At 53.1% G+C, this 23,847-nt stretch overlaps 2 protein-coding genes across 10 annotated transcripts in view; one reads left to right on the forward strand and one right to left on the reverse strand.

Annotated features, from left to right (window-relative positions):
- The window catches only part of CSGALNACT2 (chondroitin sulfate N-acetylgalactosaminyltransferase 2), a 40,915-nt gene extending 36,299 nt beyond the window's left edge, over window positions 1-4,616 (forward strand). For 2 of the 6 annotated variants that reach the window (XR_003109030.3, XR_003109031.3), the window contains exon 10: window positions 424-2,260. The gene's annotated coding sequence lies outside the window, so the exon portion shown is untranslated. Of the gene's footprint in view, window positions 1-423; window positions 2,261-2,729; window positions 3,718-4,184 lie in introns of those variants that run through there. The other 4 variants (XR_006550747.2, XR_006550748.2, XR_006550746.2 and 1 more) reach the window with 4 other exon arrangements.
- The window catches only part of RASGEF1A (RasGEF domain family member 1A), a 90,622-nt gene continuing 69,145 nt past the window's right edge, over window positions 2,371-23,847 (reverse strand). For all 4 annotated transcript variants that reach the window (XM_006050750.4, XM_006050751.4, XM_006050748.4 and 1 more), the window contains exons 2-13: window positions 11,268-11,468; window positions 8,851-8,973; window positions 6,734-6,871; window positions 6,179-6,400; window positions 5,622-5,696; window positions 5,228-5,320; window positions 4,700-4,802; window positions 4,535-4,614; window positions 3,711-3,902; window positions 3,254-3,377; window positions 2,783-2,855; window positions 2,371-2,550 (exon numbers count right to left, since the gene is read on the reverse strand). In XM_006050750.4, the coding sequence (XP_006050812.3) occupies window positions 2,526-2,550; window positions 2,783-2,855; window positions 3,254-3,377; window positions 3,711-3,902; window positions 4,535-4,614; window positions 4,700-4,802; window positions 5,228-5,320; window positions 5,622-5,696; window positions 6,179-6,400; window positions 6,734-6,871; window positions 8,851-8,973; window positions 11,268-11,462 (1,443 nt within the window). In that variant the 5' untranslated portion in view covers window positions 11,463-11,468 and the 3' untranslated portion in view covers window positions 2,371-2,525. The remainder of the gene's footprint in view (window positions 2,551-2,782; window positions 2,856-3,253; window positions 3,378-3,710; window positions 3,903-4,534; window positions 4,615-4,699; window positions 4,803-5,227; window positions 5,321-5,621; window positions 5,697-6,178; window positions 6,401-6,733; window positions 6,872-8,850; window positions 8,974-11,267; window positions 11,469-23,847) is intronic.

Here is a 23,847-nt window from a genome sequence, read left to right on the forward strand (position 1 = left end):
TCTCCAGTACAGTGGCCACTAGCTATTTAAATGTAAATAAGTCAGAGTTCTGTTCCTCTTGCACTGGCCACATTTCAGTGCCAGTCCCTCGGCACACCTGGTGACCCACTATACTGGTGGATGATGACGCAGCACAGCAGCCCCCTCAGCACAGAAAGGTTCTGCGGGCAGCGCTCTTTAATGGGCTGAGCTGACTCTATCCCCCCTCAGCACAGCAGCCCCCTAGCACAGAAAGGTTTCTGCGGGCAGCACTCTTTAATGGGCTGGCTCTGAGGAGCAGTGTCAGGTCTGCGGAGCTGACCTCGTCCAGCCTGGGCACCTGACAGGTTGGCCGTGAGACATCCAGACAAAGGCAGCATCTCACTTCTTTTCCTTCAGTTCCACAAGCTCTTGTGTGCCCCTCAACAACTCTCTCTCCTTTAGCACTCCTGAACATGACCAACTGAAACAGAAGAACCGCGATGGAGAAGCACATCAGCCAGCGCACCCCAACACCCCAGCCCCCCAGAGAGACCCGCAGGGCCCATGGACATCAAAGGTGCCTATCCGCCCTGCAGTAAAGGAACCTTGGCAGTCTTGAAGGTAGGCCCTGAACTTACACGACCACGTAATTCAAGGCTGCTAGTGATATCCTTCTGGATCTGTCTTTGAGGAAAGCAGGATAGAACCTGCCTCTTGTACAATTTTTTCTTGTTTTGCATTATTTGAAAAGCTCTTTGTCAGAATGTGGAGGTGAGAGTTCCTGTTCCATCTCTGAAAGGCCGTGGTGGCCCTGGCATCTCATCCTCCCTTCTGGCCAGGCATCCCCGTGTCTCCTGCCAGCATCAGCACCGCCATCCTCACAGCCGCGCACAGAGAACAGGCACACAAGGGGAGCAACATGTTCTTTTATTGATGCAAGTACGTCCAGTCACACCAGTAGCTGACATCCTGCATTATGGTACAGCTTTATACTCAGAGTTCATCTCGAAATACCAAAACATCAGAGTTAGGGTATGTATCAAATTGGAAAAACAAAATAGCAAATGTAGACACTGTGGCAGGTCGGTACTAGAACTGATAACCCAGTGAAGTGCACGTTGATGTGGAAGCTCCTTAACACATGGACAAAAAAGGTTCTAACATTGTATTCCAAATATAGATTCTCAAGTTTTAAACCTTTATTTCAAATACATAAAGCAGTATGTACTACCAGTATACAGTATGTACTATCTAGAACATCTGAAAAGTGCAAAAACACTGTGACAACACAGTGTGAAGATCCTTGCTCCACCCGGGGCTGAGGGCGACAGCAGCAGCAGATCACATCTCCAGGCTCTCCCAGGAGTTCTGGGAATTGGCAACTAACAGATCCGTCCTCACCCAGGCCTCCCAGCTGGAGGCTCTGGCGAACGCCAGCCATGTGGGGAGAGAGGGTTCCAGGTATGCTTGGGTGGAATGAAAGCCCGCCAAGAGGGAGACAGTCAGCATGGACTGCCCACTTCTGGCCTTGGAGGGAGCAGGGCTGTCATGGTCCCACGGCCAGGAAGCCAGACAGAAAATGGAGTGCACGCCTCGAGTCTTGGTGTGGAAAACAACTCCAAATGTTGGGCAGTTGTATGTGCATGGGCTCCGGCAGATACGGGCCTGGCTAACTTTGGGTTTCAGTTCCACTAGGGGAGCCCCCTGCCCAGAGGGAAGGAGGGTACTGATTTGTAAGTTGCTTCTTTTCACTTTGTACTTGGACTTCAAGGTGGCTTTCGGTGAGTGTCCCCATCCTCCACTGCACTGTGTTTTTACTTCATTACGTGTCAAAGTGATAGCCTGGAAAACTGACAATTCCATGATTCCCCTCCTTACGTTATTTGAGATTTTCTCTTTTCCTAAAATGTAGTTGAGTAATTTGCCAGACTTATTCCAACAGAAAATACACTGCCAGGTATCCCCCTTCCCTCCCCACTGACCCCCATAATCCCTGATAAAGGAAAATGAAAATGTAAACTTTGGAAAGCCCATGTTCAAGGTGCACTTCTAGAAATAAGCAAATGAGACCCCCCGGCCACCCGAGCCCTTCCTGCCAGACCCTCGCAGGCCCGGGCACTGAGGGCAGCACTTCCCCGGCGCCTCCAGCACCCTCTAAGGCACTAACCCCGACATCAGAGACACTGGCTGGAAAGGAGGCAGGGCTCACGTTGGTTTTGGTTGGGTTTTTTTAAATATTTTTTTTTTGTAAGATGTTAATAATCAAAAGTAGAAAATAAAAATCTACATTTCATTAGAATAAGATGTTATCATGGACACCATCTCCCATGATACTCTTTCCCCACCCCTCCCCAAAGCAGGGCCCTGCCCTGTTAAAGTAAACAAAAGAACTTTGTTAAGTGCCAAAGGTTGATGCATGAAATAATTATTTTTTTCTTCATAAAAGTTATGTACAAAATGGACCCCAACCAGTGAGGCCTCCTCATCTCAACCCATATCAATCAAGATTAAAACTCAGTACATAAGTGTGCTTCATCCAGCGTCTGCAGGCCGCATCCGTGCCTTCAGGCTCTGTTAAGGAGAGTGGTCCTAAAGGTGGGCAGGGAATGGGGAAATGGTCAGGCGGCCGCGAGCCCTTCCCCCAGGCGGGCCTGTGCAACTAGGGGAGGTCTGGCTGCCAGGAACCGGCCATGGAGGAAGGATCAGGGGAGTTCAAACCCCAGGTCCTCAGGGATGCTCCCCCACCTCATCCTTTCCCTTCCTTGTAGACTCGGGCATGGGGGTTGGTCAGGTCACGAGACTGCTCCTGGAGTTCTCCTACCTGAGGGTCTTCCAGCTGTCCTTTTCCATGTGGTTTTCTGGACCTTCACTTTCAAAGGAGGCGATGAAGAGAGCTGAGAGACAAGAAGACCCTCAGAAGCCATGTCCACACATGGTCAGTCTGCCCCCGACACACATACCCTTCTCAAACCCTCCCTTCCAGGGTGGAGTGAGGCCCAGGAAGGAACTCCCAGACCAAGCAGGCAGTGACATCTGGCCCAGAATGGTCCCCAGGGGTCTGCTGTGTGGTGCTCCAGCTGCCTGGGGACTCTAAGACTCCTCTGGTTCCGCAGCACTGACCCAGCCCCATCCTGGCTCTCAAGAGCCCGATCTCTTCTTGTCCTTCATCTCCCATCTGCTCGCATCCCATCCTTATGCACTCACCCCTGAGAGCTGAGCTTCCCCAGCGTAGCATGGGAATAACCACCCCGAGTCAGTGACTTTTACAGTGTGTGCCTGGGCGGGGGCTTACCTTCTTCGCTGTAGATTGGAGCTGTCAGCAGATAACTCTGAATCTTCTTGTCCTTCTCAAAGGGACACTCCACCTGTGTCCATGTCATGAACTCATGGATCTGCCTGGAGATCTCCCAAAATTTCTGAAGGGTCAGAAGATTTGGCACCTTAAGCTTGAAAACTTTGGTTAGGGAGGGGGACGTAGGCTCTGCTTTCAGTCTGCTGCTCACCCTCTTGGTCCCAGCGAGACAGGACGGTAGGTAGCCCTACAGAGCCAACTTGGACCCCAGAAGGGCCCCCCCGCACAGCACAGCACCACCAACCAGAACACACCCTGACCTCACTCTCCAGGAGCCTTGTGTTTCCTAGCTCTGTAACCAGATCACCCACCCAGAGCTAGGGCCACCGCACACCTGGAGGTCACTTGGCAGCCATGACCCTCCCTGGGTAGGGACAGGGCACGGGGCTGAGCTAACCTTGAAGTTAATGTGTCCGTTGGGCAGGTGGTTGGTGTGGATTTTGTGCAGGAAGTAGATGTCCTTGACGAAAAGGTTGAACACGGGGATGACGATCTTCTCCCGGCTGCTGTTGGCCGTCTGGGACCTCTGCGTGGCCCCCTGCAGGGCTGTCCGGTAGTTGCAGAAATTGCTGGACGGGTCCATGTGGTGCTGTGGGCAGACGGGAGGACGTGGTGGGCACTGTACCTCCACAGCCCTCAGACCTTTTCAGGACACCCTCTGCAGGAACCAGCTCTGGGCAGCCCGTTGTTTCCAGGAGTGAGCACAGCGGGGGAAGCGCAGAGGGTCCGGGCTGTGCACCAGGCTAGGCCTTTGGGTTAGGGTCCGAGCATCACAGGAAGAGCTGAGAGGTCTCAGCAGCTCGCTCACACCTCTTCTTTCCCTCCTGAGTATGTGTCTTAACCTTCAAAACCTTCCTCTGCCCTTTCACAGAGGCCCACAGCCCCAAAACTGACAAGCTGCACACTCACTGGCCAGCCCCTGGGCCACCCAAACGACCCAGGACTTCAGGGAACAGGCCAGTCACTGCTTGGTCAGCCTTGCCCAGCCTGAGGCTATCGGCCTGCCTTTGGCAAACCCCTACCAATCTCTCCCCAGAATTCTGCTTTAGGCAGTGCCGGTTCTGACTGAAGTCCCGAAGCCAAGGATGCGTAGGCTGCCTGCCTCCCGGGGGCAGTGCGGCCAGGCCTGCTGACATGCCCAACACCAGACGGCACTCAAGTCAGCACGTCCTCACGGGGGCCAAAGCACGATGGGAGCCCCCTCCTGAGGCTGACGCCTACCTCTAAGACGTCGAACTTTGCTGTCTTGACCTTGGACCACGTTTTCTTCAGCCTCGCCACAGGACTGAGGTTCATGCCAGCTGCGGGGGGTGACAGGCAGGGTGAGGGCGGGGGGGAGGCGGGCCCCGCAGCACCGGAGGGGGACCCCAGGGGCCGCACACTCACAGATGATGGCCATCATGGAGTTGAAGTTGCCGATGTTGAAGCACTCTCGGGCCACGTCAATGAAGAACTCCAGCATGCGGGTCCGGTGCTTCTTCTTCACTACCTGGAGGGCGCCCAGACCACTCAGCTTGGGCCCCACTAGGGGTTGTCCCCTCCAGCCCCAGTCCCCGAAGGGCAGCCTGATGGGGAGCTGCCTGTCCCACAGAGCTGTGGGACCAGGTGAGGGGACATGCCCAGGCTGCAAAGGCAGGAGATGAGGCCGTGGTGGTTTGATGCTGGGCCAGGGGCGGGAGGGCAGCAGAGGGGACCGTGCCGGGCACGACAGGGGCTTCCACAGTGGGTCACTGTTGTACTTCAAGTCATCACTTTGGGGCGGGGGTGGGGCACTTCCAAGGCCCTGGCAATAAAAGTTTCTTGTCTGCACTTACAAAGTTTCATCCTCTGCGGAAAAGGGGAGGCAGAGCTTCAGGGGACACGGTGGGGTCAGGAGGAGACTGCGCCCCACTGGGGCTGCCATGCAGCACTCACCCGGCACACCTCGGTGGCCACCAGCATGCTGAGGCAGTTGAACCAGTTGTCATAGGCCTCCAGGCTGTACGTCTTGGTCATATCCCCTCGGCACTGTGAGGACGAGGCAGGTCAGAGGGAACCCAAGGACCCTGCCAGTGGGTGCTGCTCCACCCCCACCCCCAGAACCAAGGACCCGGGAGAGAAGACTGTGAAAGCAGGGAGGGGAGGGGAGTGGGGCTGCTGGACAGGCCCCAGGGGATCCCCCCAAGCCCTGCAGGGATAAGCTTGGAGGCCTCTGGGAACACCACCCCCCGCCCAGCATACATCACCCTGCATGGCCGTCGTCCACCCCTGGAGCAGGTGCTAGGAGACCAGACCCAGGCGCATCAGTTGTGAGCCCCCCTGCCCTCACCCTGTGCTTGTCCCGGGAGTCCATGTGGCTGACAATCTGCATCAGGTCTTCGGGGTGGATGCTGCTGACTCTCTCCTGGGGGGAACAGGGAGACAGCACAGGAGGGGTGACCATCTGCCTGGGCGGGCACCACAGCCACGGCCCTTCCTCGATCAGAGCGCCCAGTGGACAGGCCCCCTAGAAGTACCCCAGGGGTCTGGAAGGCGCCCCTGGGAGCAGGGGGACAGGACTGTGTGCAGAAGCCGCAGGGCCACGGCTGCTACATGCAGGGTACCTGCCCAGCCAGGGCGCAGGCAGGACTAGGGGACCAGAGCTGGTGAGAGGAGTTCTGCCCCTGGAAGCCCCTGCCATGAACACGGGGCTGCCGTGATCCGGGGAACCAGCTGCTCAAATAGATACGCCTGGCCAGAGGCAGTGGTCAAAGCTGCCATGCGGGCTTCCCCGACACCCCAGTCTGACCAGCAGGGGATACCCTGCCGCACCCTGTGGGGGTGGTGAGAGGATGAGCATCTGAATGCCCCCCAGCCGTGCACTGGAAGGGTGTTCACCACACTAACCAGCTCGATATGTGTCAGCTGCTGGGCCAGCACCAGGGGGTCACAGCACACGCCCAGGATATCCTTCTGAGCAGCTGGAGGCTTGGCCTTGAGGACGGGCCCTTTGTCCATGGCCGGTGAGCGGAGCTTCTCCCGCAGCTCCTGAAGCTGGCTCCGGGCAGCCAGGGACAGCAGCAGGCTCTGTGTCATCTGGGAGATGGCCTTCTTCACAGTGCCGTTCTCCTGAGGGGCGGGGGTGGAGAAGGCACTGTTGTGGGCTGGAGGGACCCCCTGGAGGTACCCAGCTTATCTCCGGGGACCTACCTCTCACTAGGCACCCACCCACAGGGCAGGAGGAGGGGGCCTGGGGCCATTCCCACTCTAGCCACAGGGTGTTCCATGTGCAGAGGATGCCGAGGGCAGGCCTGTGTGTTGCTGGCCAGCTGAGTGCCCCCATCGGGGTGAGAGGCAAATGGGGCTGCCCAGCAGCCCTCTTCAGGAGAGTGACTGCCGAGGGAACCATGTAGAAAGCTCCCCCAGACAAGGCACCCTGCCAGGGTCTGAGAGAGACCTCACCTCATCACACTGGGTAACCCGATGGGTGATGGCCTTCAACTCAGCCATGGCCTTCTCGTCCTGGAAGTCAAAGGGGAAGGCCTCCGTCCACTCCTTAAGCAGCTGCACGATCTTGGCTGAGAAGGACTTCAGCTTGGCCTGGGTCAGGGCAGGTAAAGTGAGGTCTGTGGCTCCCCCCACCCATCCCCACAGGACCTGCATCCCCTGCCCCAACACTGGGCTACCAGGTAGGGACAGACTCCCGCTGCCTTCGTCCACCTGCGGTTCTGTCTTTCCCCGCTTCACTTTCCATTCCCCTGACACCAGCTCTCTCCACTTGAATTCATTTTCAAAGGACCACCATGACATAGAAAACTAGTTTCATTTGCTGTAATTAGAAGTTACCCATAAAACAAACACAATGAAGGGCCTCCCTGATGGCTCAGTGGTAAAGAACTGACCTACCAGTGGAGAAGACATAGGTTCGATCCCTGATCCAGGAAGATCCCACATGCCACAGAGCAGCTAAGCCTGTGCACCACAGCTCCTGGGCCTATTCTCCAGAGCCTGGGAGCCACAGCTATTGAGCCCACGCACCCTGGAGCCGTGCTCCACAACAGGAGGAGCCACCACAACGAGAAGCCCGCACACAACTAGAGAGGAGCCCTCACGCGCCGTAACTAGAAAGAACGAATCTCACAGCAATGAAGATCCAGCACAGCCAAAAATAAAAAATAAAATTTTAAAAAATGATGAAAACCAAGCAAACTCATGAATGTTAAGCAAGAAACTGCCTTCTCTCAGTGAAAAGCAGGTTGGCAAGTGCCAGGAAGGACTGCAGACACCCCAGGCGTCCTCTCCCCAGGTCCACACGCATACACAGCTCAAGAAGTGGGTACGGGATGCATGGTGCCCAGCCCCGCTCAGGTTCACCAAACCCTTCCTGGGCCCACCTTGGCTCCTGCCTGCCCCTGACCAGCTCCCTGTGCCTACCTGGACCATCCTGGCCTCGCCTGCCCTCGGGGCCCGGCCCCCTCATGACCCCACTGCCCACCCCTACACCTGCCTGTCCCTGTCCACCCATGCCTGCCTTATTTAGCCCACTGATTACACCCTCACCCCCTGCCCATGCCCTGGTGGCCCATGCCCTTCAGAGCCTCCTCCCCCAGCCACACACAGCAGAGTCATGGCACCTCAGGAGACCCTGCTTACAACCCCCAGGTGCCCGCTGCACCCACACTCAGCAGGAACAGGAGGCCTGCATTCCCTCCTCAGAGGCCCCGCCCTGCACGTCACCCCAGACAAGGCTGGTGGACTCACCCCAGGCTCCTCTCAGGCCTCTACTGACCCCTCGCTGACCCTCAACCTCAGATTCCATCTCCCGCTCACCCTGTTCTGGCTGTTTTCCACCCATGCCTTCAGGAGCCCTTCCTGGTCCCCAGACTGCAGTAGGTGCCCGTCCCCCTCCCAGCTCAGCAACCCTGAGGGGAGACTCGGAAGAGCCTTCGCTGCAAACCTCTGGTGGCAGGAGGCCCAGTCAGGTGGAGGGACAGGTCACTGGGAACAGGCCCTGCCAGCTTTTTGCCCGTCTGCCTGCCACCTCTGCTTCTGTACCAGACCCTGGGCTTCTGAAATCCACACCCCAGCCTCTGCCCCAGGACCTCAGGGATAAGCTGTGATTTCTTAACCATCCTGACCACCCAAAGCCTGACTCAGTCAGAAGACATGACAGTGACAGACAACCCCATCTGAGTCACTGCAAACTCCAGCCTGAGGGTGCCGCGCCCTACCCTCCTTAGCAGGGGCGGTGATCCAGAAGGTGACCCAGAAGGTGACCCAGCCTTCTCCACCAGCTGTAGCCGGACTCTCCCTCTGGAGCAGGAGAGCTGTCCACTGTGGTCCTCCACTGGGAGGGGCGTGGGCACCCGCCAGCGGCAGTCCCTCCAGTGCCCTGGGAGTGTGCTCCACGTGCGCCCCTGCAGACCCCCAGGGAGCCCAGCTCCAGCGATGCCAGGAGGCCAGACAAGCAGACTTGCCCCCAACAGGAAGGGGCCCTGGCCAGCTCAGCCAGGCCCCATCCTGATCCAGCTTCTTGCCCAAGCACGAGCAAGATGGGCACAGTCAGGAGCTTGCTTTACCTTCTCGGACCCAGCCTCCAACTGCTGCCTCTGCTCCACGCAGAGCTGCCCCACGCGGGCCAGCAGGTCATGAGGGGGGATGAAGACCCGGGAGCTCAGGAGAAACGTGAAGATGTACGTCCTCTGAAGACAGAGATGGAGAGAGTGACGAGGGAGTCAGGCCCGGTGTGGTCTCCAGGGGTGGCGCGGCCGACCCTGCCCCCTGGCCCAGCCGCCCCCCAGACCCAGCATCAGCTGTGAGCTCAGCTCACCTTGAATGCCCTTCCTCCTCCTCACTGCTCCCCAGTCCTGCCCAGCAGGCACGGCACAGACGAAACCCCACTTGGCAGCGGCTCTCCGCCACCTCCCCTGACGAGCTCAGCTCCCAGTGCTCTTACTCTGCTGGGAGGCTCCCCTACCCACTGCCCAACCCCACGCTGGGAACTAAATCCGAACGTGCATGTTGGGGGGACCCTCCGGGCCTGGGTGGGCCTGCTGCCCAGGCCACAGTGCTCCTTGGGCCAGGCGCCAAGCTTGCTCTGTGCCAGATGCTCAGTGGCCAGTGAGGCAGGGCCTGGGTGTTGGGGGGTACATGGGGGTCTTATCTGTGGGGCAGGGCAGGCTCTCCTTGGCCCCAGGATCCCACATCAGAAACTGCTGCAAGCCCTGGTCACTAGTCAGCTGCGGGCGTTGCCCCTACCTGCCACACCAGGACCCCCCAGTCCCACGTCCATGTCCTTGTCACCCGGCTGTGGTGCAGGCTGAGGGGTGCTCATGGTCTGAGAGGCAGCAGGACCCAGGGCTCTCAGAAGCTTTTGTCTGATGTGGACTCTGCCAGGCCCCTGACTGCAGACAGGGAGGACTGGGGGGTGGGGAGGCTGCTTGGGGCTCTCCCGGGGACTCTAGTCAGACAGTAATCCACCCCAACCTGGTTGCTGCAGGGGTGGGGCCCACTCGCCTCCGCCCCAGCTCTAGGCCCAAAGAAGCAGGTCTCCCTTGCTCCAGCCTAACGCCAGCCGGGCCATGTGTGCTGGGTGTGCAGCTCCTGGAACCAGACTCCACCCTCAGGCCCTCATGGTCCCCACACAGCCTTCAGAGGCCACCAGGAGAGGCGGGTTTCCCTGGAGTAGCAGGGGATCCTCTACCAGCACCCTCCCCCTGCCCCCACCACCTCCACTCCCGACAACTCCAAACTGCCCACTTCTGTCCCCAGGTTGTGCAGCACAGACACTGGGGTCCCAGCTGGTCAGCGTGAGACCCTCAAGGACCCCTTGGAAGCAGAAGGCTTTGAATGTGAAAAAAGGCGCCTGGCGGCCACATCTGAGAACTCTTAGCCAAGGGCAGAGGAGAGCCCAGAGCAGGAGCTGGCGTCTCCGAGGGGTCTGCAGGGCAGGGATGTGAGAAGGCAGGGAGCCCAGGTGCTCACCAGAGGGACCCCATTCTGCCACCACCCACCCTTTGCTCTCCCCTGGGGCTCAGGCTGGGACCCTGGAGCACAGTGTTTTGGGGACAACACAGGAGGAGCTGGCTGAAGAGGTTCCTCTGGGACAGGCTGAGAGGGGAGCCTCCCCCAGCATGGACACAAGGCCACTGTGGCACAGACCAGCACGGGGCTTGGAGGTCCCTGCCCCTGGGGGCTGTAGCCCCGCTCCGGGCTTCTTCAGGGCCTAGGGTCCCCTCTTCCCAGCTCTGCCGCCAGGAACCTCGGCTGCCATGCCTGCACCCCCAACAGCAGCCCTGGCCGGGCCCCTAGAGGATGGGGGGTGGATGGATGGACAGACAGAGGTGTGGATAGAACCCCGGGAAGGAGGGAGGCGGCCTGAGGGTGGGCCAGGAAGCAGGGAAGCCCAGCTGGAGGGCGGAGGGGGCGGCTGCTCCCCACCCTCCCTTGCAGCCCTGTGTGTGAGGCGGCCCCCAGGACGAGGGGCGCCTGGAGAAGGAGCCAGGAGCAAGCCCACTCCACCATGAGTGGTCACTACCGGCAGCAGAAGGGAAGCCACACACGACAGGGGACACTCTAATGCTTCCAAGAACGTGCCAACGTCATCTGGAGTGACGGGGAGGCCTGGGGCCGCCCTGCCCGCATGGGCAGGTGCCCCGGGGTCTGTAGGCCGCGGGAGTGGAAGTCATTCTGAAGCATGGCAGCTCGGGAACAAAGTCCGCTTCCCAGCTCAGAGACAGGCCCCATGCTGGGTGGACCCTCCCCGGAACTCCGCAGCACTGGCCTGCCCCTGAGCCTCTTCTTCTCCCCCAGGGCCACCTCTTACTCGCCTGGGAGCAGCAGGGGCAGAGATGGGCGGGGCGGGGGAGCAGGGGAGGGGAGGGCAGGGCTCCCGGCCGCCCTGCGCCGCCCCCGCGGCTCCGTCCACTCTGACCCGGCCTCCCTCCCCAGCCCGGCCTCCCTCCGTGGCCGTCCCCGCCGGGCAACAGGCACTCACGTCAGGGTAATAGTCCACTGTGGGGACCAGGTGCTCCATCAGGGCCTCCAGGGACCCCGAGATGAGACGTCCATCTTGGAAGATGAGGTCCCCAGAGCCGCCGGCCCCACCGCCTCGCTCCCCCATGCCGGGCTGCCCCTGTCCACTACAGCTGGGCCCGAGGATGCTGGAGAAGACCACGGACGTCTGGGGCATAGTTTCCTGGGAGGAAAGAATGGGGCGGTCAGACATCAAAGGCTCCTCCGCCCGGCCCTCCTTCCGGGCCAGCCGCCGGGAGGGCCTGAGCCCCAGCAGGGCCGGGAGGGGGGTCATCAGATGTCAGCGCAGGCAGAGAACAGGCTCCTCAGCCGCCCTGAAGCCACCGATCGAGGTGTCTGATAAACATTTCCTCAGCATCTGCTCTGTGCATACCAGGCCTCATTCCAGCGACCTGGACACAGAGTGCTCTGCCTCCTGGGGTTCCATCCCAGCAGAAAAGACAAACCATGGGGAAGAAGTAAAAACAGCATCAGGGTAACACCAAGTGTGTAGGGGTGGCCACGGCAGCCGCAGGGAGGCGGCCCTGAGGCAGACCGAGCATGAGCTGTGCGGCTTCCGGCATAAAAGAGGGACGTTCCAGGTACAAGGCACAGCCGGTGCCGAGGTCCTGAGGCCAGGGCGCGGGAGGGGATCAGCAGGAGAGTAGTCTGGGGAGTGACCAGCCTGACCGTACACACTGGCGGCCCAGGGTACAGCCAGTGAGTGACCCAGGAGGCGTGGGCTCTCCGGGCACAGGAGTGACCTGACTCAGGGGGAGGGTCACTGTGGCCGCCGTGTGGAGACCAGCAAGGGAGAGATCTGAAAACCAACTGGTCTGGGCTTTGCCATAACAAAACCCTGGAAGAGATGGCTCAGGTCAGGTGACAGAGGAATGGGGCAGGGTCGGCTCTGGACACTGGGATGGCTGGTCTTTGACCTGAGCCACTGACCGGCATGGGGGAGGGCTCTGAGGGTGGGGTCTGGGGAAAGACCTGGAACTTGCTTTGGACTCGTTGGATCTGAAATGCCTGTTAGACGCAGGTGTTGGGCAGCAGTCTGGGGTTCAGTGTGACGGGTTGAGGGTCCCCCCTCACACGGCAGCCAGGCTCTGCTGGAGGCTCTCCTGAGGCCTGGGACACTCTGCAGCCCTCTGGGCCTCAGTTTCCTCTCTGCCCAGGCAGCTGATTCCGCGGTGTCAGCGGGTACACACCTGCCAGCCCGAGGCTCGGGAGCCAGTGCCCGAGGGTACACTTTCCTTCCTACTTCCTGGACAGGTGGAGGGGGCCTACCCCACCCGCTGGGCTAGTCCCCCCAGGCAGGACAGGGAGACTGAAGCAGGGGTGGAGGAGCTGGCCCTTCCTGCCTCTGCGGGGACGGTAGCCAGGTCTCACCCTCTCGGGTCACCAGCAGGCAGGGGCTACCACCCCACGCCCAGCTCCCCAGGCAGCCACACTGACCTCTCCGAGCCCTGGGAAGCAGAAAGAGCCCCCAGGGCCAACCTGCCAGGGATGACGCCTTCAACCGGACCTGGTCTGCTCTCTCATTGGGACCAGGCCAGCCCTGGAGCCCTTCCAGCCTCAGCTTCCCCACCGTGCAGAGCAAACAGCAGCCACAATTACTTTACTGCCACAAAGGACCCCTCCAAAGGCTTTACCAGCAGCACCCGCTCCCGCCCCACAGCACATAAGCCGAGCCTCACACCAGGGTGAAAGGGACCCTGGGTCAAACGACACTGGCTTCCCTGCCAAACGCCTGGAGGTCACCTTAGAATTCTCAGAACATCCTTTGAGATGAGGGCAAGTGCTCAAGGGAAGTCCCTGGGGCCAAGGCCAGGACTGCAATGTCTGTCCCCACAGGCTCCGTGCCGCCCTTGCTCCATGGGTTCAGACTCACAGCACACTCCCCGCAACCCATGTTAAAATGAACATTCCCAGGCCACACTGGGTCAAAAATTGGGGTTGGGTCTTCTTTACCACTCAACTCAAATAATCAACTGACTCGGACAAACTCTTCATCTTTCAGATAATGAATGAGAGGCTCCACAAGAAGGAATCAACTGAGGAAACCCTAGGATTTCCAAGTCCAGCCTAGGTGCCACCACCTCGAGGAAGCTCCCCTGGGTTAATCCCTGGACTGCCGACCCACAAGGCGAGAAGTGCCTGATCACCCACCTCAACGTCTTCCTGTCTGGCTGGAGCCCGGCCCGTAGCCACGCTCAGGAATCACGGGGGAGGAAACAGTGGGCGCCCCGTGGCTGCTCTGCTGCTGTCACTAGCCGCGGAGGGGCCTGGACCCCAGAGCTTCAGCTGAGGGGCCATCGCTGTGGGGTGACTTTCGCACGACCACACAGTTCTGGGTTCAAAAGGTGACCTGAGACTGGTAACTGTGGTCGGCTGGACATCCTGACCCCAAGCTTCTCGGTCATCAGAGATGGTGTTTTCGGAGCCCCTGGCCCATCACCTGTGGAGGGAGTAGGCTGCTCTGGTCAGGAGGTGCTATGGAGGGAGCACGCTGATACCCTCTGCTAACTTGCACAGTCCCCACCCGATCCCCCACAGGGCAAGGCCACCTGCAGGGACACCTGCCCCGGGGCTAGGAGGTCAGGAGCCAGTAGGAAGCCAGCCTAGGGACTCAGCACCCCCAGCCTTGCCACCCATAAGGGGATGGAAGAGTCCAGCAGGAGGCCGCAGGGCGACTTCTACTCTGGGCACCAGCCCACCACTCCCTGGAAGCCTCAGCACTCACTGTCTCCCTGGACAGGTGAGGGGCAGACGCTCAGGGTGGAGTCACCTACCCAGGGGTGGGGCCCCCATCCACGTGTCCTGGACTCATCATGCTGCTCCTACCCCAAGGCTCCCCACCTGTGTGAGGGTCTCTGTTCCCCCAGAGACTGTGTCCCAACACCTGCCTACGCACAGCCCAGGAGGTCATGGAATGAGCAGCCGGGTGAGGCCCATCCCTCCAGCTTGGGGTGGTGACCCCTCTCACAGTGGTGACCCCACCACTGGACTCACCAGGTGCACAAGACCCCATATCAGTCATTAAATGACATCAGCAGATGTGACCATGACACGTACATAAATGCACAGAGGACATCCAGCCACCCCTGGCCATGCTCATCACAGAGATTACTGCAAGGGAGCAGAGGAGGGAGGGGACTTGCCTTCCATTCTACACATTTGTCAACTATCTGATAACATTTCTAAATGGCACATCTATCTTGTCATCTTTTAAATAACTTTTCTTTTTTAGTGCAAAGAAGCTGAGTTTTGAAATCAGCACTTTTTATAAAGGCAAAATAGGCTTCCCAGGTGGGGCTAGTGGTAAAGAATCCGCCTGCCAATGTGGGAGGTGTAAGAGACTTGGGTTCCATCCCTGGATGGGGAAGATCCCCTGAAGAAGGACATGGTGACCCACTCCAGTATTCTTGCCTGGAGAATCCCATGGACAGAGGAGCCTGGCAGACTACAGTCCATGGGGTCGTAAAGAGCTGGACACGACTGAAGAGACTTAGCATGCATGCATAAAGGCACGATAAACAGGTGCTGGGTCTGCAGACAGAAGCATGGCCAGATCCAGCAAGTCACCTGTGAGGTGGGCTTCAAGGTAGAGGCCCAAAACCTCTCGGGGAATTGGGAGAGCCCACAGGGGACTCCTCCAGCCTGTCCCCTACCCTAGGACCCAGCCTGGGGCCAGATCTCCCTGACCACAAGCCTCCTCCCCCTCCTCTGTACACTGAGCCCTGTGGATCCTGACGACCGCACCCCAGAGCCCCTTCCTTACTAGCCCCTGCCCGGTCCCTAGTAGAACCCATCCCTGCCTGGTCATAAGCACCTTGGGGAGGGTCTCCAGGCTCAGTGCCAAGTGGGAGGAGACAGGTTCCCTGACTGGGTCTTCCAGGACAGGAGTTTAGATCCTGGGTTTGAATCCCAGCTCTGCAACAGGCCAGGTCCTTGCTCCTAGATGAATCTAACCAGCCTTGATTTCCTCAGCTGTCAAATGGAGATGATGGCAAGACCACCCCTGTTGAGACCTCTGCCTGGCATCTCTGCTGCCATCCCAGCCCACTCTGTGGTCCCTCCTGCTCCTACACGTGAGGCCCTCCTCTCAGCTCCAGCAAGAGCCACACACCTGTGTGTCCATCGCCCCTGACTGGACCTCTTCTCAGGCAGGAGCCACTCAGAGCAGAGCACCAGGAAATCTGGGCTCCTGTCTCAGGAGGGAACTCACAGCACGAGCAATTGCAATCAGGAGCACAGTAGCTATTAGGAGGGGCTCCTGCTCCTGCTGGACTGAGCACATGCCCCCATATTGGTCACTCTGTCCATCCCCTCCTACCTGGATGGGTGAGGGTGCTCCGGGGCAGCCTTGGGAGCAGATGCCTGCAAGGGGTCCACATGCAGAGGTGGGGCTGAAACCACTGAGCCCCAAGGGCTGTGCAAGAGAGGAAGAGCTGAAATCTCTCCTTATGTGAACTACAGATTTACATCCCCACAACCTGCTTTGTAAACTCAGTGCCTCCGGAACATCTGAACAGACAAGCAGTGCTCCCACGTTGGAGATGAGTCTACCTTTAGTACCCGTGGACTCGTGGGCTGCACACCTGGGGGCTGGGCCAGGCCAGAGTCTGAGCTGTCCCCACAAGCAGGTCTAAGTGCATGACACCGCAGCCTCGGGCCCTGGGGGGAATCTGATGAAAACAACGCCTGAGAGACACCAGGGCCAACTGCCGGCGCACCCAGGGTTAAGGTGGGGCCGAGAGGAGTAGGGGCTTCCCTGGTGGCTCAGTGGTAAAGAACCCGCCTGCCGATGCAGGCAGACATGAGAGACTCAAGTTAGACTCCTGGGTCAGGAAGATCCCATGGAGGAGGGCATGGCAACCCACTCCAGTATTCTTGCCTGGAGAATCCCGTGGACAGAGGAGCCTGGCAGGCTACAGACTATGAGGTCGCAACGAGTTGGACACGACTGAAGCGACTAAGCACGCACACATGCAAGAGAGGAGTACCAACTACAGTGTAATGCGAGAGCTCACATCACGGGTGAGAGGGGGCACAACAGAGCATGCTCATGGGTGAACTGCTCCAGGGAACCGATACTCAGTGACTTCTCTCCCGGTGGGCGTGTTCCAACCCTCCCTACTTCACACAAAAGATCAGAAACACAGCTAAGAAACAGATCAACAACAGATCCGGGGGCTTCTACAGCAACAGTTGGGGAGGAGACCCCACCCCTCACAGGGCAGTGATAGCCACAGCAAGGGGAGGCCCTGCTCAGCACCCAGGGCAGGGTCTGGTCACGACCACATCAGTCACATGGCTCATCAAGCGGGTCACGGCCAGCATACACGAGGAAAGAGGTGGCAGCCGTCCAAACTAAAAAGAGCCCTCGCACCAAAAATATTAAACCCACATAGGGATGATCCTTCCTAAACACATCCCACCAAGACAGTCTGAGGATCTGGCACTGGGAAGACCCCCCCAGAGCATTGAGCCCTGAAGGCCAGCAGGGCTTGAGTAACAAGAGCTCCATGGGGCTGGGGGAAACAGACTCCACTCTTGGAGGCCACATACAAGGTCTTATGTACACCAAGACCAAAGCAGTACCTCCACAAGAACCTGGGCAAGACATACTTAGGGATCTTGGACACTCTTCTGGGGAGGCAGAGGTCAGGGACCTGACCTTGCCAACAGCCTGCAGGCTCCAGCGCTGGAACGCCTCAGGCCAAACAACCAGCAAGACAGGAGCACAGCGCCACCTGCTGCCTGAGGTCATACTGAGCTCACAGCCATCTCAAAACACCACTTAACACACCCCTGCCCATCAGAGGGACAAGACCCAGCTCCAAGAGGGAAGGCACCAGGCTCCCATCAGGAAATGGGCACAAGCCCCAGTACCAACCTCATCCACCAGGGGGCAGACACTAGAAGCAAGAGGAACTACTATCTTGCAGCCTGCAGAAAGGGGACCACAAACAGAAAGTAAGACAAAATGAGATGACAAAGAAATACGGTGCAGATGAAGGAGCAAGACAGAAAACCCTACAAGGACAACTAAATGAAGAGGAAATAGGCAAAATACCTGGAAAAGAATTCAGAGAAATGACAGTAAAATGATGCAAAATCTCAACAGCAACGAAAAAAGAATGCAAGCACAGACTGAGAAAATACAAGAAATGTTTGACAAAGAGAAGATTTAAAGAACAACAAAAAAACCAGATAAACAACACAATAACTGAAATGAAAAATACATAACAAGGAATCAATAGCAGAATAACTGAAGCAGAAGAATGAGTAAGTTACCTGGAAGTCAAGAGTGGCAGAAATAACTTCCATGGAACATAATAAAAGTAAAAGGAATGAAAAGAACTGAGGACAGTCTCAGAGACCTCTGGGACAACATTAAACACACCAACATTTACATTAGATGGATCCCAGAAGAAGACAAAGATAAAGGGCCTGAGAAAATATTTGAAGAGATTAAAAAAACTTCCCTAACATGGGAAAGGAAACAGTCACCCAAGTCCAGGAAGTGTAGAGAGTCCCATACAGGATAAAACCAAGGAGGAACGTGCTGAAACACACAGTAATCAAACTGACAAAAATTAAATACAAAGAAAAAAATATTAAAAGCAAAAAAGGAAAAGCAACAGATAACATACAAGGGAATCCCCATAAGGTTATCAGCTGGTTTCTCAGCAGAAACTCTGCAGGCCAAAAGGGAGTAACACGACATATTTAAAGTGATGAAAGGGGAAAACCTACAACCAAGAATACTCTACCCAGCAAGGCTCTCACTCAGATTCAACAGAAAAATCAAAAGCTTTACAGACAAGCAAAATCTAAGAGAATTCAGTGCCATCAAACAGCTTTACAATAAATGCTAAAGGAACTTCTCTCGGTGGGAAATGCAAACCAAAAAAACTATAATAGATATACACACAAAAAAGAAAAAGCAACCCAAACACCACACTAAAAATGGTCACCGAATCACAAAAGAGGAGCACAAAAGAGGAGGGGAAGAAAAAAAAACTTAAAGAAAAAAAAAACAAATCCAAAACAACTAAGAAATCATACATATCAATAATTACCTTACATATAAATGGAATAATACAGATCAAGAATCATACATATCAATAATTACCTTAAATATAAATGGATTAAATGCTCCAACCAAAAGACACAGATTGGCTGAATGGATACAAACACAAGACCACTATATATGCTGTCTACAAGAGACCCACTTCAGATCTAGGGACACATACAGACAGAAAATGAGAGAATGGAAAAAGATATTCCATGCAAAGTGAAATCAAAAGAATACTGGAGTAGCAATACTCATATCAGACAAAGTAGACTTTAATTAAACAACTATTAGAGGTTTCCCTGATGATTCACTGGTAAAGAATCCACCTGCCAATGCAGGAGATGTGGGTTTGATACCTGGGCCAGAAAGATTCCCAAATGCTGCAGAGCAACTAAGCCCGTGTGCCACAACCACTCAGTCTGTGCTCTGGAGCCCAGGAACCGCAACTACTGAGCCCATGAGACCCCTCTATCAAAGCCTGCATGCCCTAGAGGCCGTGCTCCACAAAAAGAGAAGCCACTGCCATGAGAGGCCCTTGCACTGTATCTAGAGAGTAGCCCCCACTCGCCACAACTAGAGAAAAGCCTGCAGATCAATGAAGACAGCAATGCCCAAGATAAACAAATAAATAACTATTACAAGAGACAAAGAAGGACACTACAGAATGATCAAGAAATCAATCAAAGAAAAAGATATAACAATTGTAAATATATAATACCCAATATAGGAGCACTTCAATACATAATTTAAATGCTAACAGCCATAAAAGAGGAAATCAACAGTAACACACCAATAATGGGGGGCTTTAACATCCCACTTAAACCAACGGACAGACCATCAAGACATAAAATCAATAAGGAAAGAAGTCTTAAATGACACATTAGACAAGATGGACTTCATTGAAATTTATAGGGCATTCCATCTGAAAGAAGCAGAATACACTTTCTCCTCAAGTGCACATGGAACATTCTCCAGGATAGATCACTTCTTGGGCCACAAATCAAGCCTAGGTAAATTTAAGAAAACGGAAATAATATCATGCATCTTTTCTGACTACAAAATTTTGAGATTAGAAATAAATTGCAGGAAAAAAATAGTAAAAACACACAAACATGTTGAGGCTAAACAACATGTTACTAAACAACCAATGGATCATTGAAAAAATCAAAGAGGAAATCAAAAACACCAAGAAACATATGACAACAAAAACATGATGATCCAAATATTATGCAGTTCTAAGAGGGAAGTTTACAGTGATACAATCTTACCTCACAAAACAAGAAAAATCTCAAATAAACCACCCAACCTTACATCTAAAGCAACAAGATAAAGAACAAACAAAACCCAAAGTTAGTAGAAGGAAAGACATCATAAAGATCAGAGCAGAAATAAATGAAATAGAGATGAAGAAAGCAATTGAAAAGATCAATGAAGTTAAAAAAAAAAACTGTTTCTGTGAAAACATAAACAAAACTAATAAACCTTTAGCCAGATTCATCAAGAAAGAAAGGGAAAGGGCTGAAATCAATACAATAAGATATGAAAAAAGAGAAGTTAAAGTGGACACCACAGAAATACAAAGAGATCATAAGAGACAACTACAAACAACTATATGCCAATAAAAAGAAAAATCTAGAAGAAATGGACAAATTCTCGGAAAGGTACAACCATCGAAGACTGAATCAGGAATAAACGGAAATTATGTACAGACCAATCACAAGTACTAAAACTGAAACTGATTAAAAAACTTTCAAACAAAAGTCCAGGACAAGATGGCTTCACAGGTGAATTCTATCAAATATTTAGAGAAGAGTTAAAACCTATCTTTCTGAAACTGTTCCCCAAAATCAAAGAGGATAAAACATTCCCAAGCTTACTCTATAAGGCCAACATCACCTTGATACCAAAAAAAAAAAAAAATACCACAAAAAAAGAAAATTACAGGCCAATATTACTGACGAACATAGACACAAAAATCCTCAACAAAATACTAGCAAACCAAATCCAACAACACATTAAAAGGACCATACACCATGATCAAGTGGGATTTATCCCAGGGATGCAAGGATTCTTCAATATATGCAAATCAATCAATGTGATAACACAATTAATAAACTGAGGAATAAAAGCCATACGATCATCTCTGTAGATGCAGAAAAAGCTTTTGACAAAATTCAACACCAATTTATGACAAAAACTTCAGAAACTAGGCACAGAAGGAAACTTCCTCAACATAAAAAAGATATACAGCAAGCCACAGCTAACAACATTCCCAACTGTGAAAAACTGAAAGCATTTCCTCTAAGATCAGGAACAAGACAAGGATGTTCACTCTCAGCATTTTTATTCAACACAGGTTTTGAAGTTCTAGTCATGGCAATCAGAAAAAAAAAAAAAAGGAAACCAATTGGAAAAGAAGTGAAACTGTCAGTGTTTGCAGATGACATGATACTATACATAGAAGATCCTAAAGACATTACCAGAAAACTGCTAGAGTTCATCAGTGAATTTGGTAAAGTTGCAGGATACAAAATTAACACACAGAAATATCTTGCATTCCTATATAGCAACAATGAAAGATCAGAAAGAGAAATTAAGCAAACAATCCCATTGACCACTGCATCCAAAAGAATAAAATGTCTAGGAATAAACCTACCTAAGGGGGCAAAAGACCCATACTCAGAAAACTATAAGATGCTGATGAAAGAAGTCAAAGATGATACAAACAGATGGAGAGATATCCGTGTTCTTGGATTGGAAGAATCAATATTGTGAAAATGAGACTACTACCCAAAGCAATCCACAGATTCAATGCAATCCCTATCAAATTACCAATGGAATTTATCACAGAATTAGAACAAAAACATTACAATTTGTAAGGAAACACAGTTCAGTTCAGTTGAAACACAAACGACCCCAAATAGCCAAAGAAATCTTGAAAAAGAAAAACAGAGCTGAGGAATTAGGCTCCCTGACTTCAGACTATATTACAAAGCTACATTAATCAAAACAGTATGGTACTGGTACAGAAACAGAAATATAAATCAATGGAACAGGATAGACAGTCCAGAGATAAACCCACATACCTATGGTCAACTAATGTATGACAAAGGAGGCAAGAGAATACAAAGAAGACAAGACAGTCTCTTCAGTAAGTAGTGCTGGGAAAACTAGATAACTGCATGTAAAAGAATGAAATTAGAACACTCTCTAACATGAAACACAAAAATAAACTCAAAATAGATTACAGACCTAAATATAAGACCAGATACTATAAAACTCTTTGAGAAAAACATAGGCAGGACACTCTTTCACATAAATAGCAACAAAATCTTTTTGGATCCACCTCCTAGAGTAATGAAAATAAAAACAAAAATAAATAAATGGGACCTAATAAAACTTAAAAGCTTTTGCACAGCAAAGGAAACCATAAACAAAACGAAAAAACAATCCACAGAATGGGAGACAATATCTGTGTACAAAGCTACCAACAAGGGATCAATCTCCAAAACACACAAACAGCTCATGCAGCTCAATAACAAAAAATAACTCAATCGGAAAGTGGCCAGAAGATCTAAATAGACATTTCTCCAAAGAAGGCATATAGATGGCCAAAAAGCACATGAAAAGATGCTCAACATCATTAATTATTAGAGAAATGAAAATCAAAACTACAGTGAGGTATCACTTCACACCAATCAGAATGGCCATCATCAAAAGTGCTGGAGAGGGGAACTGCTGGTGTGGGATATGGAGGAACAGAGAGCTCCCCTGGCTGCCAATTTCAATGACCCCTGCTGGTAGAACCTGATAGGAAACCAGCTGTCCAGAATGGTAATTGGCAAAGCCTGGTCGCCAAACTCAGTGGAAAGTTGGGTTTGGAGCTGGAAAACCAACAGACAGAGGAGGAAAAAAAGAAGAAGAAAGAAAAAAAAAAGTGCTGGAGAGGATGTAGAGAAAAGGGAGCCCTCCCACACTGTTGATGGAAATGTAAATTGGTGCAACCATTATGTAGAACAGTACGGAGGTTCCCTAAAAAAAAACAGATGCAGATCGACTATATGATCCAGCAATCCCTCTCCTGGGCATACATTCAGAGAAAACTGTAATTCAAAAAGACACATGTATCCCAGTGTTCACTGCAGCACTATTTACAATAGCCAAGACATGAAAGCAAACTAAATGCCCATTGGCAGAGAAACAGATAAAGAAGATGTGGTGTGTGTACACACAATGGAATATAATTCAGCCATAAGAACAAATGAATTAATGCCATTTGCAACCACATAGAGATTGTCATACTGAGTGAAGTCAGAGACAGACAAATACTATGTATTGCTTATATTAGTGTAATCTTTAAAAATGGTATAAGTGGTAAAGAAGAAAATAACAGATGTAGAAAACAAACTTATGGCTATAAGCAGGGCAAGGAAAGGGAGGGATAAATCGGGAGGCTGGGACTGACATGTACATACTTGGAGTGGGTTGCCATGCCCTCCTCTATGGGATCTTCCTGACACAGGGATTGAACCAGCCTCTCTTACATCTCCTGTATTGGCAAGCAGGTTTTTATCACTAGTGCTTCCTGGGAAGCCCTATATACACACTGCTATATGTAAAATAGATAACTAATAAGGATGTACTATATAGCACAGAAGGCAATGGCAACCCACTCCAGTACTCTTGCCTGGAAAATCCCATGGATGGAGGAGCCTGGTAGGCTGCAGTCCATGGGGTTGCTAAGTCGGGCACGACTGAGCGGTTTCACTTTCACTTTTCACTTTCATGCATTGGAGAGGGAAATGGCAACCCACTCCAGTATTCTTGCCTGGAGAATCCCAGGGACAGAGGAGCCTGGTGGGCTGCCGTCTATGGGGTTGCACAGAGTCAGACACGACTGAAGTGACTTAGCAGCAGCAGCAGCATATAGCACAGAGAACTCAACTCAATACTACGTGATGATCTATATGGGAAAAGAATCTTAAAAAAAGAGTGGATATAGGAATACGTATAACTGATTCACTTTGCTGTACAGCAGAAACTAATACAACCTTGTAAATCAACTGTACTCCAATAAATTTTTTTTAATGAAATAACAGTAGCTAAAACTCTGAGTACTTTGTCTGGGCCACCAGTGACACTATTGCTAGAGTTGAATCATCTCATTCATCCTCACAATAACCCCAAGTGAGCAAACGCTACTCTCTGCATGCTGCCAGTGAGGACAAGGCACAGAGAGGCCAAGTAACTGTCCAGGGTCACACAGCAGATAATCCGAGGAAGCAGATACACTGGGGGCTTCAGAGCTGCCACTGACAAGTCTGATAAACCTTCAGTAGGTGATGATGATGAAGGCATGGAGATGTTGGAAGACACAGAAAAGAGTTCAAGATGGGGGCAATTGCAGCAGGGCCAGGATGGCAGCAAAGGTGGTCAGGCAGGCCTGCGTCTGTGCCCGGATCAGCTTGTGGCTTTG

This window comes from Bubalus bubalis, chromosome 4, assembly GCF_019923935.1.
Source record: "Bubalus bubalis isolate 160015118507 breed Murrah chromosome 4, NDDB_SH_1, whole genome shotgun sequence".
NCBI lineage: Eukaryota > Metazoa > Chordata > Mammalia > Artiodactyla > Bovidae > Bubalus > Bubalus bubalis.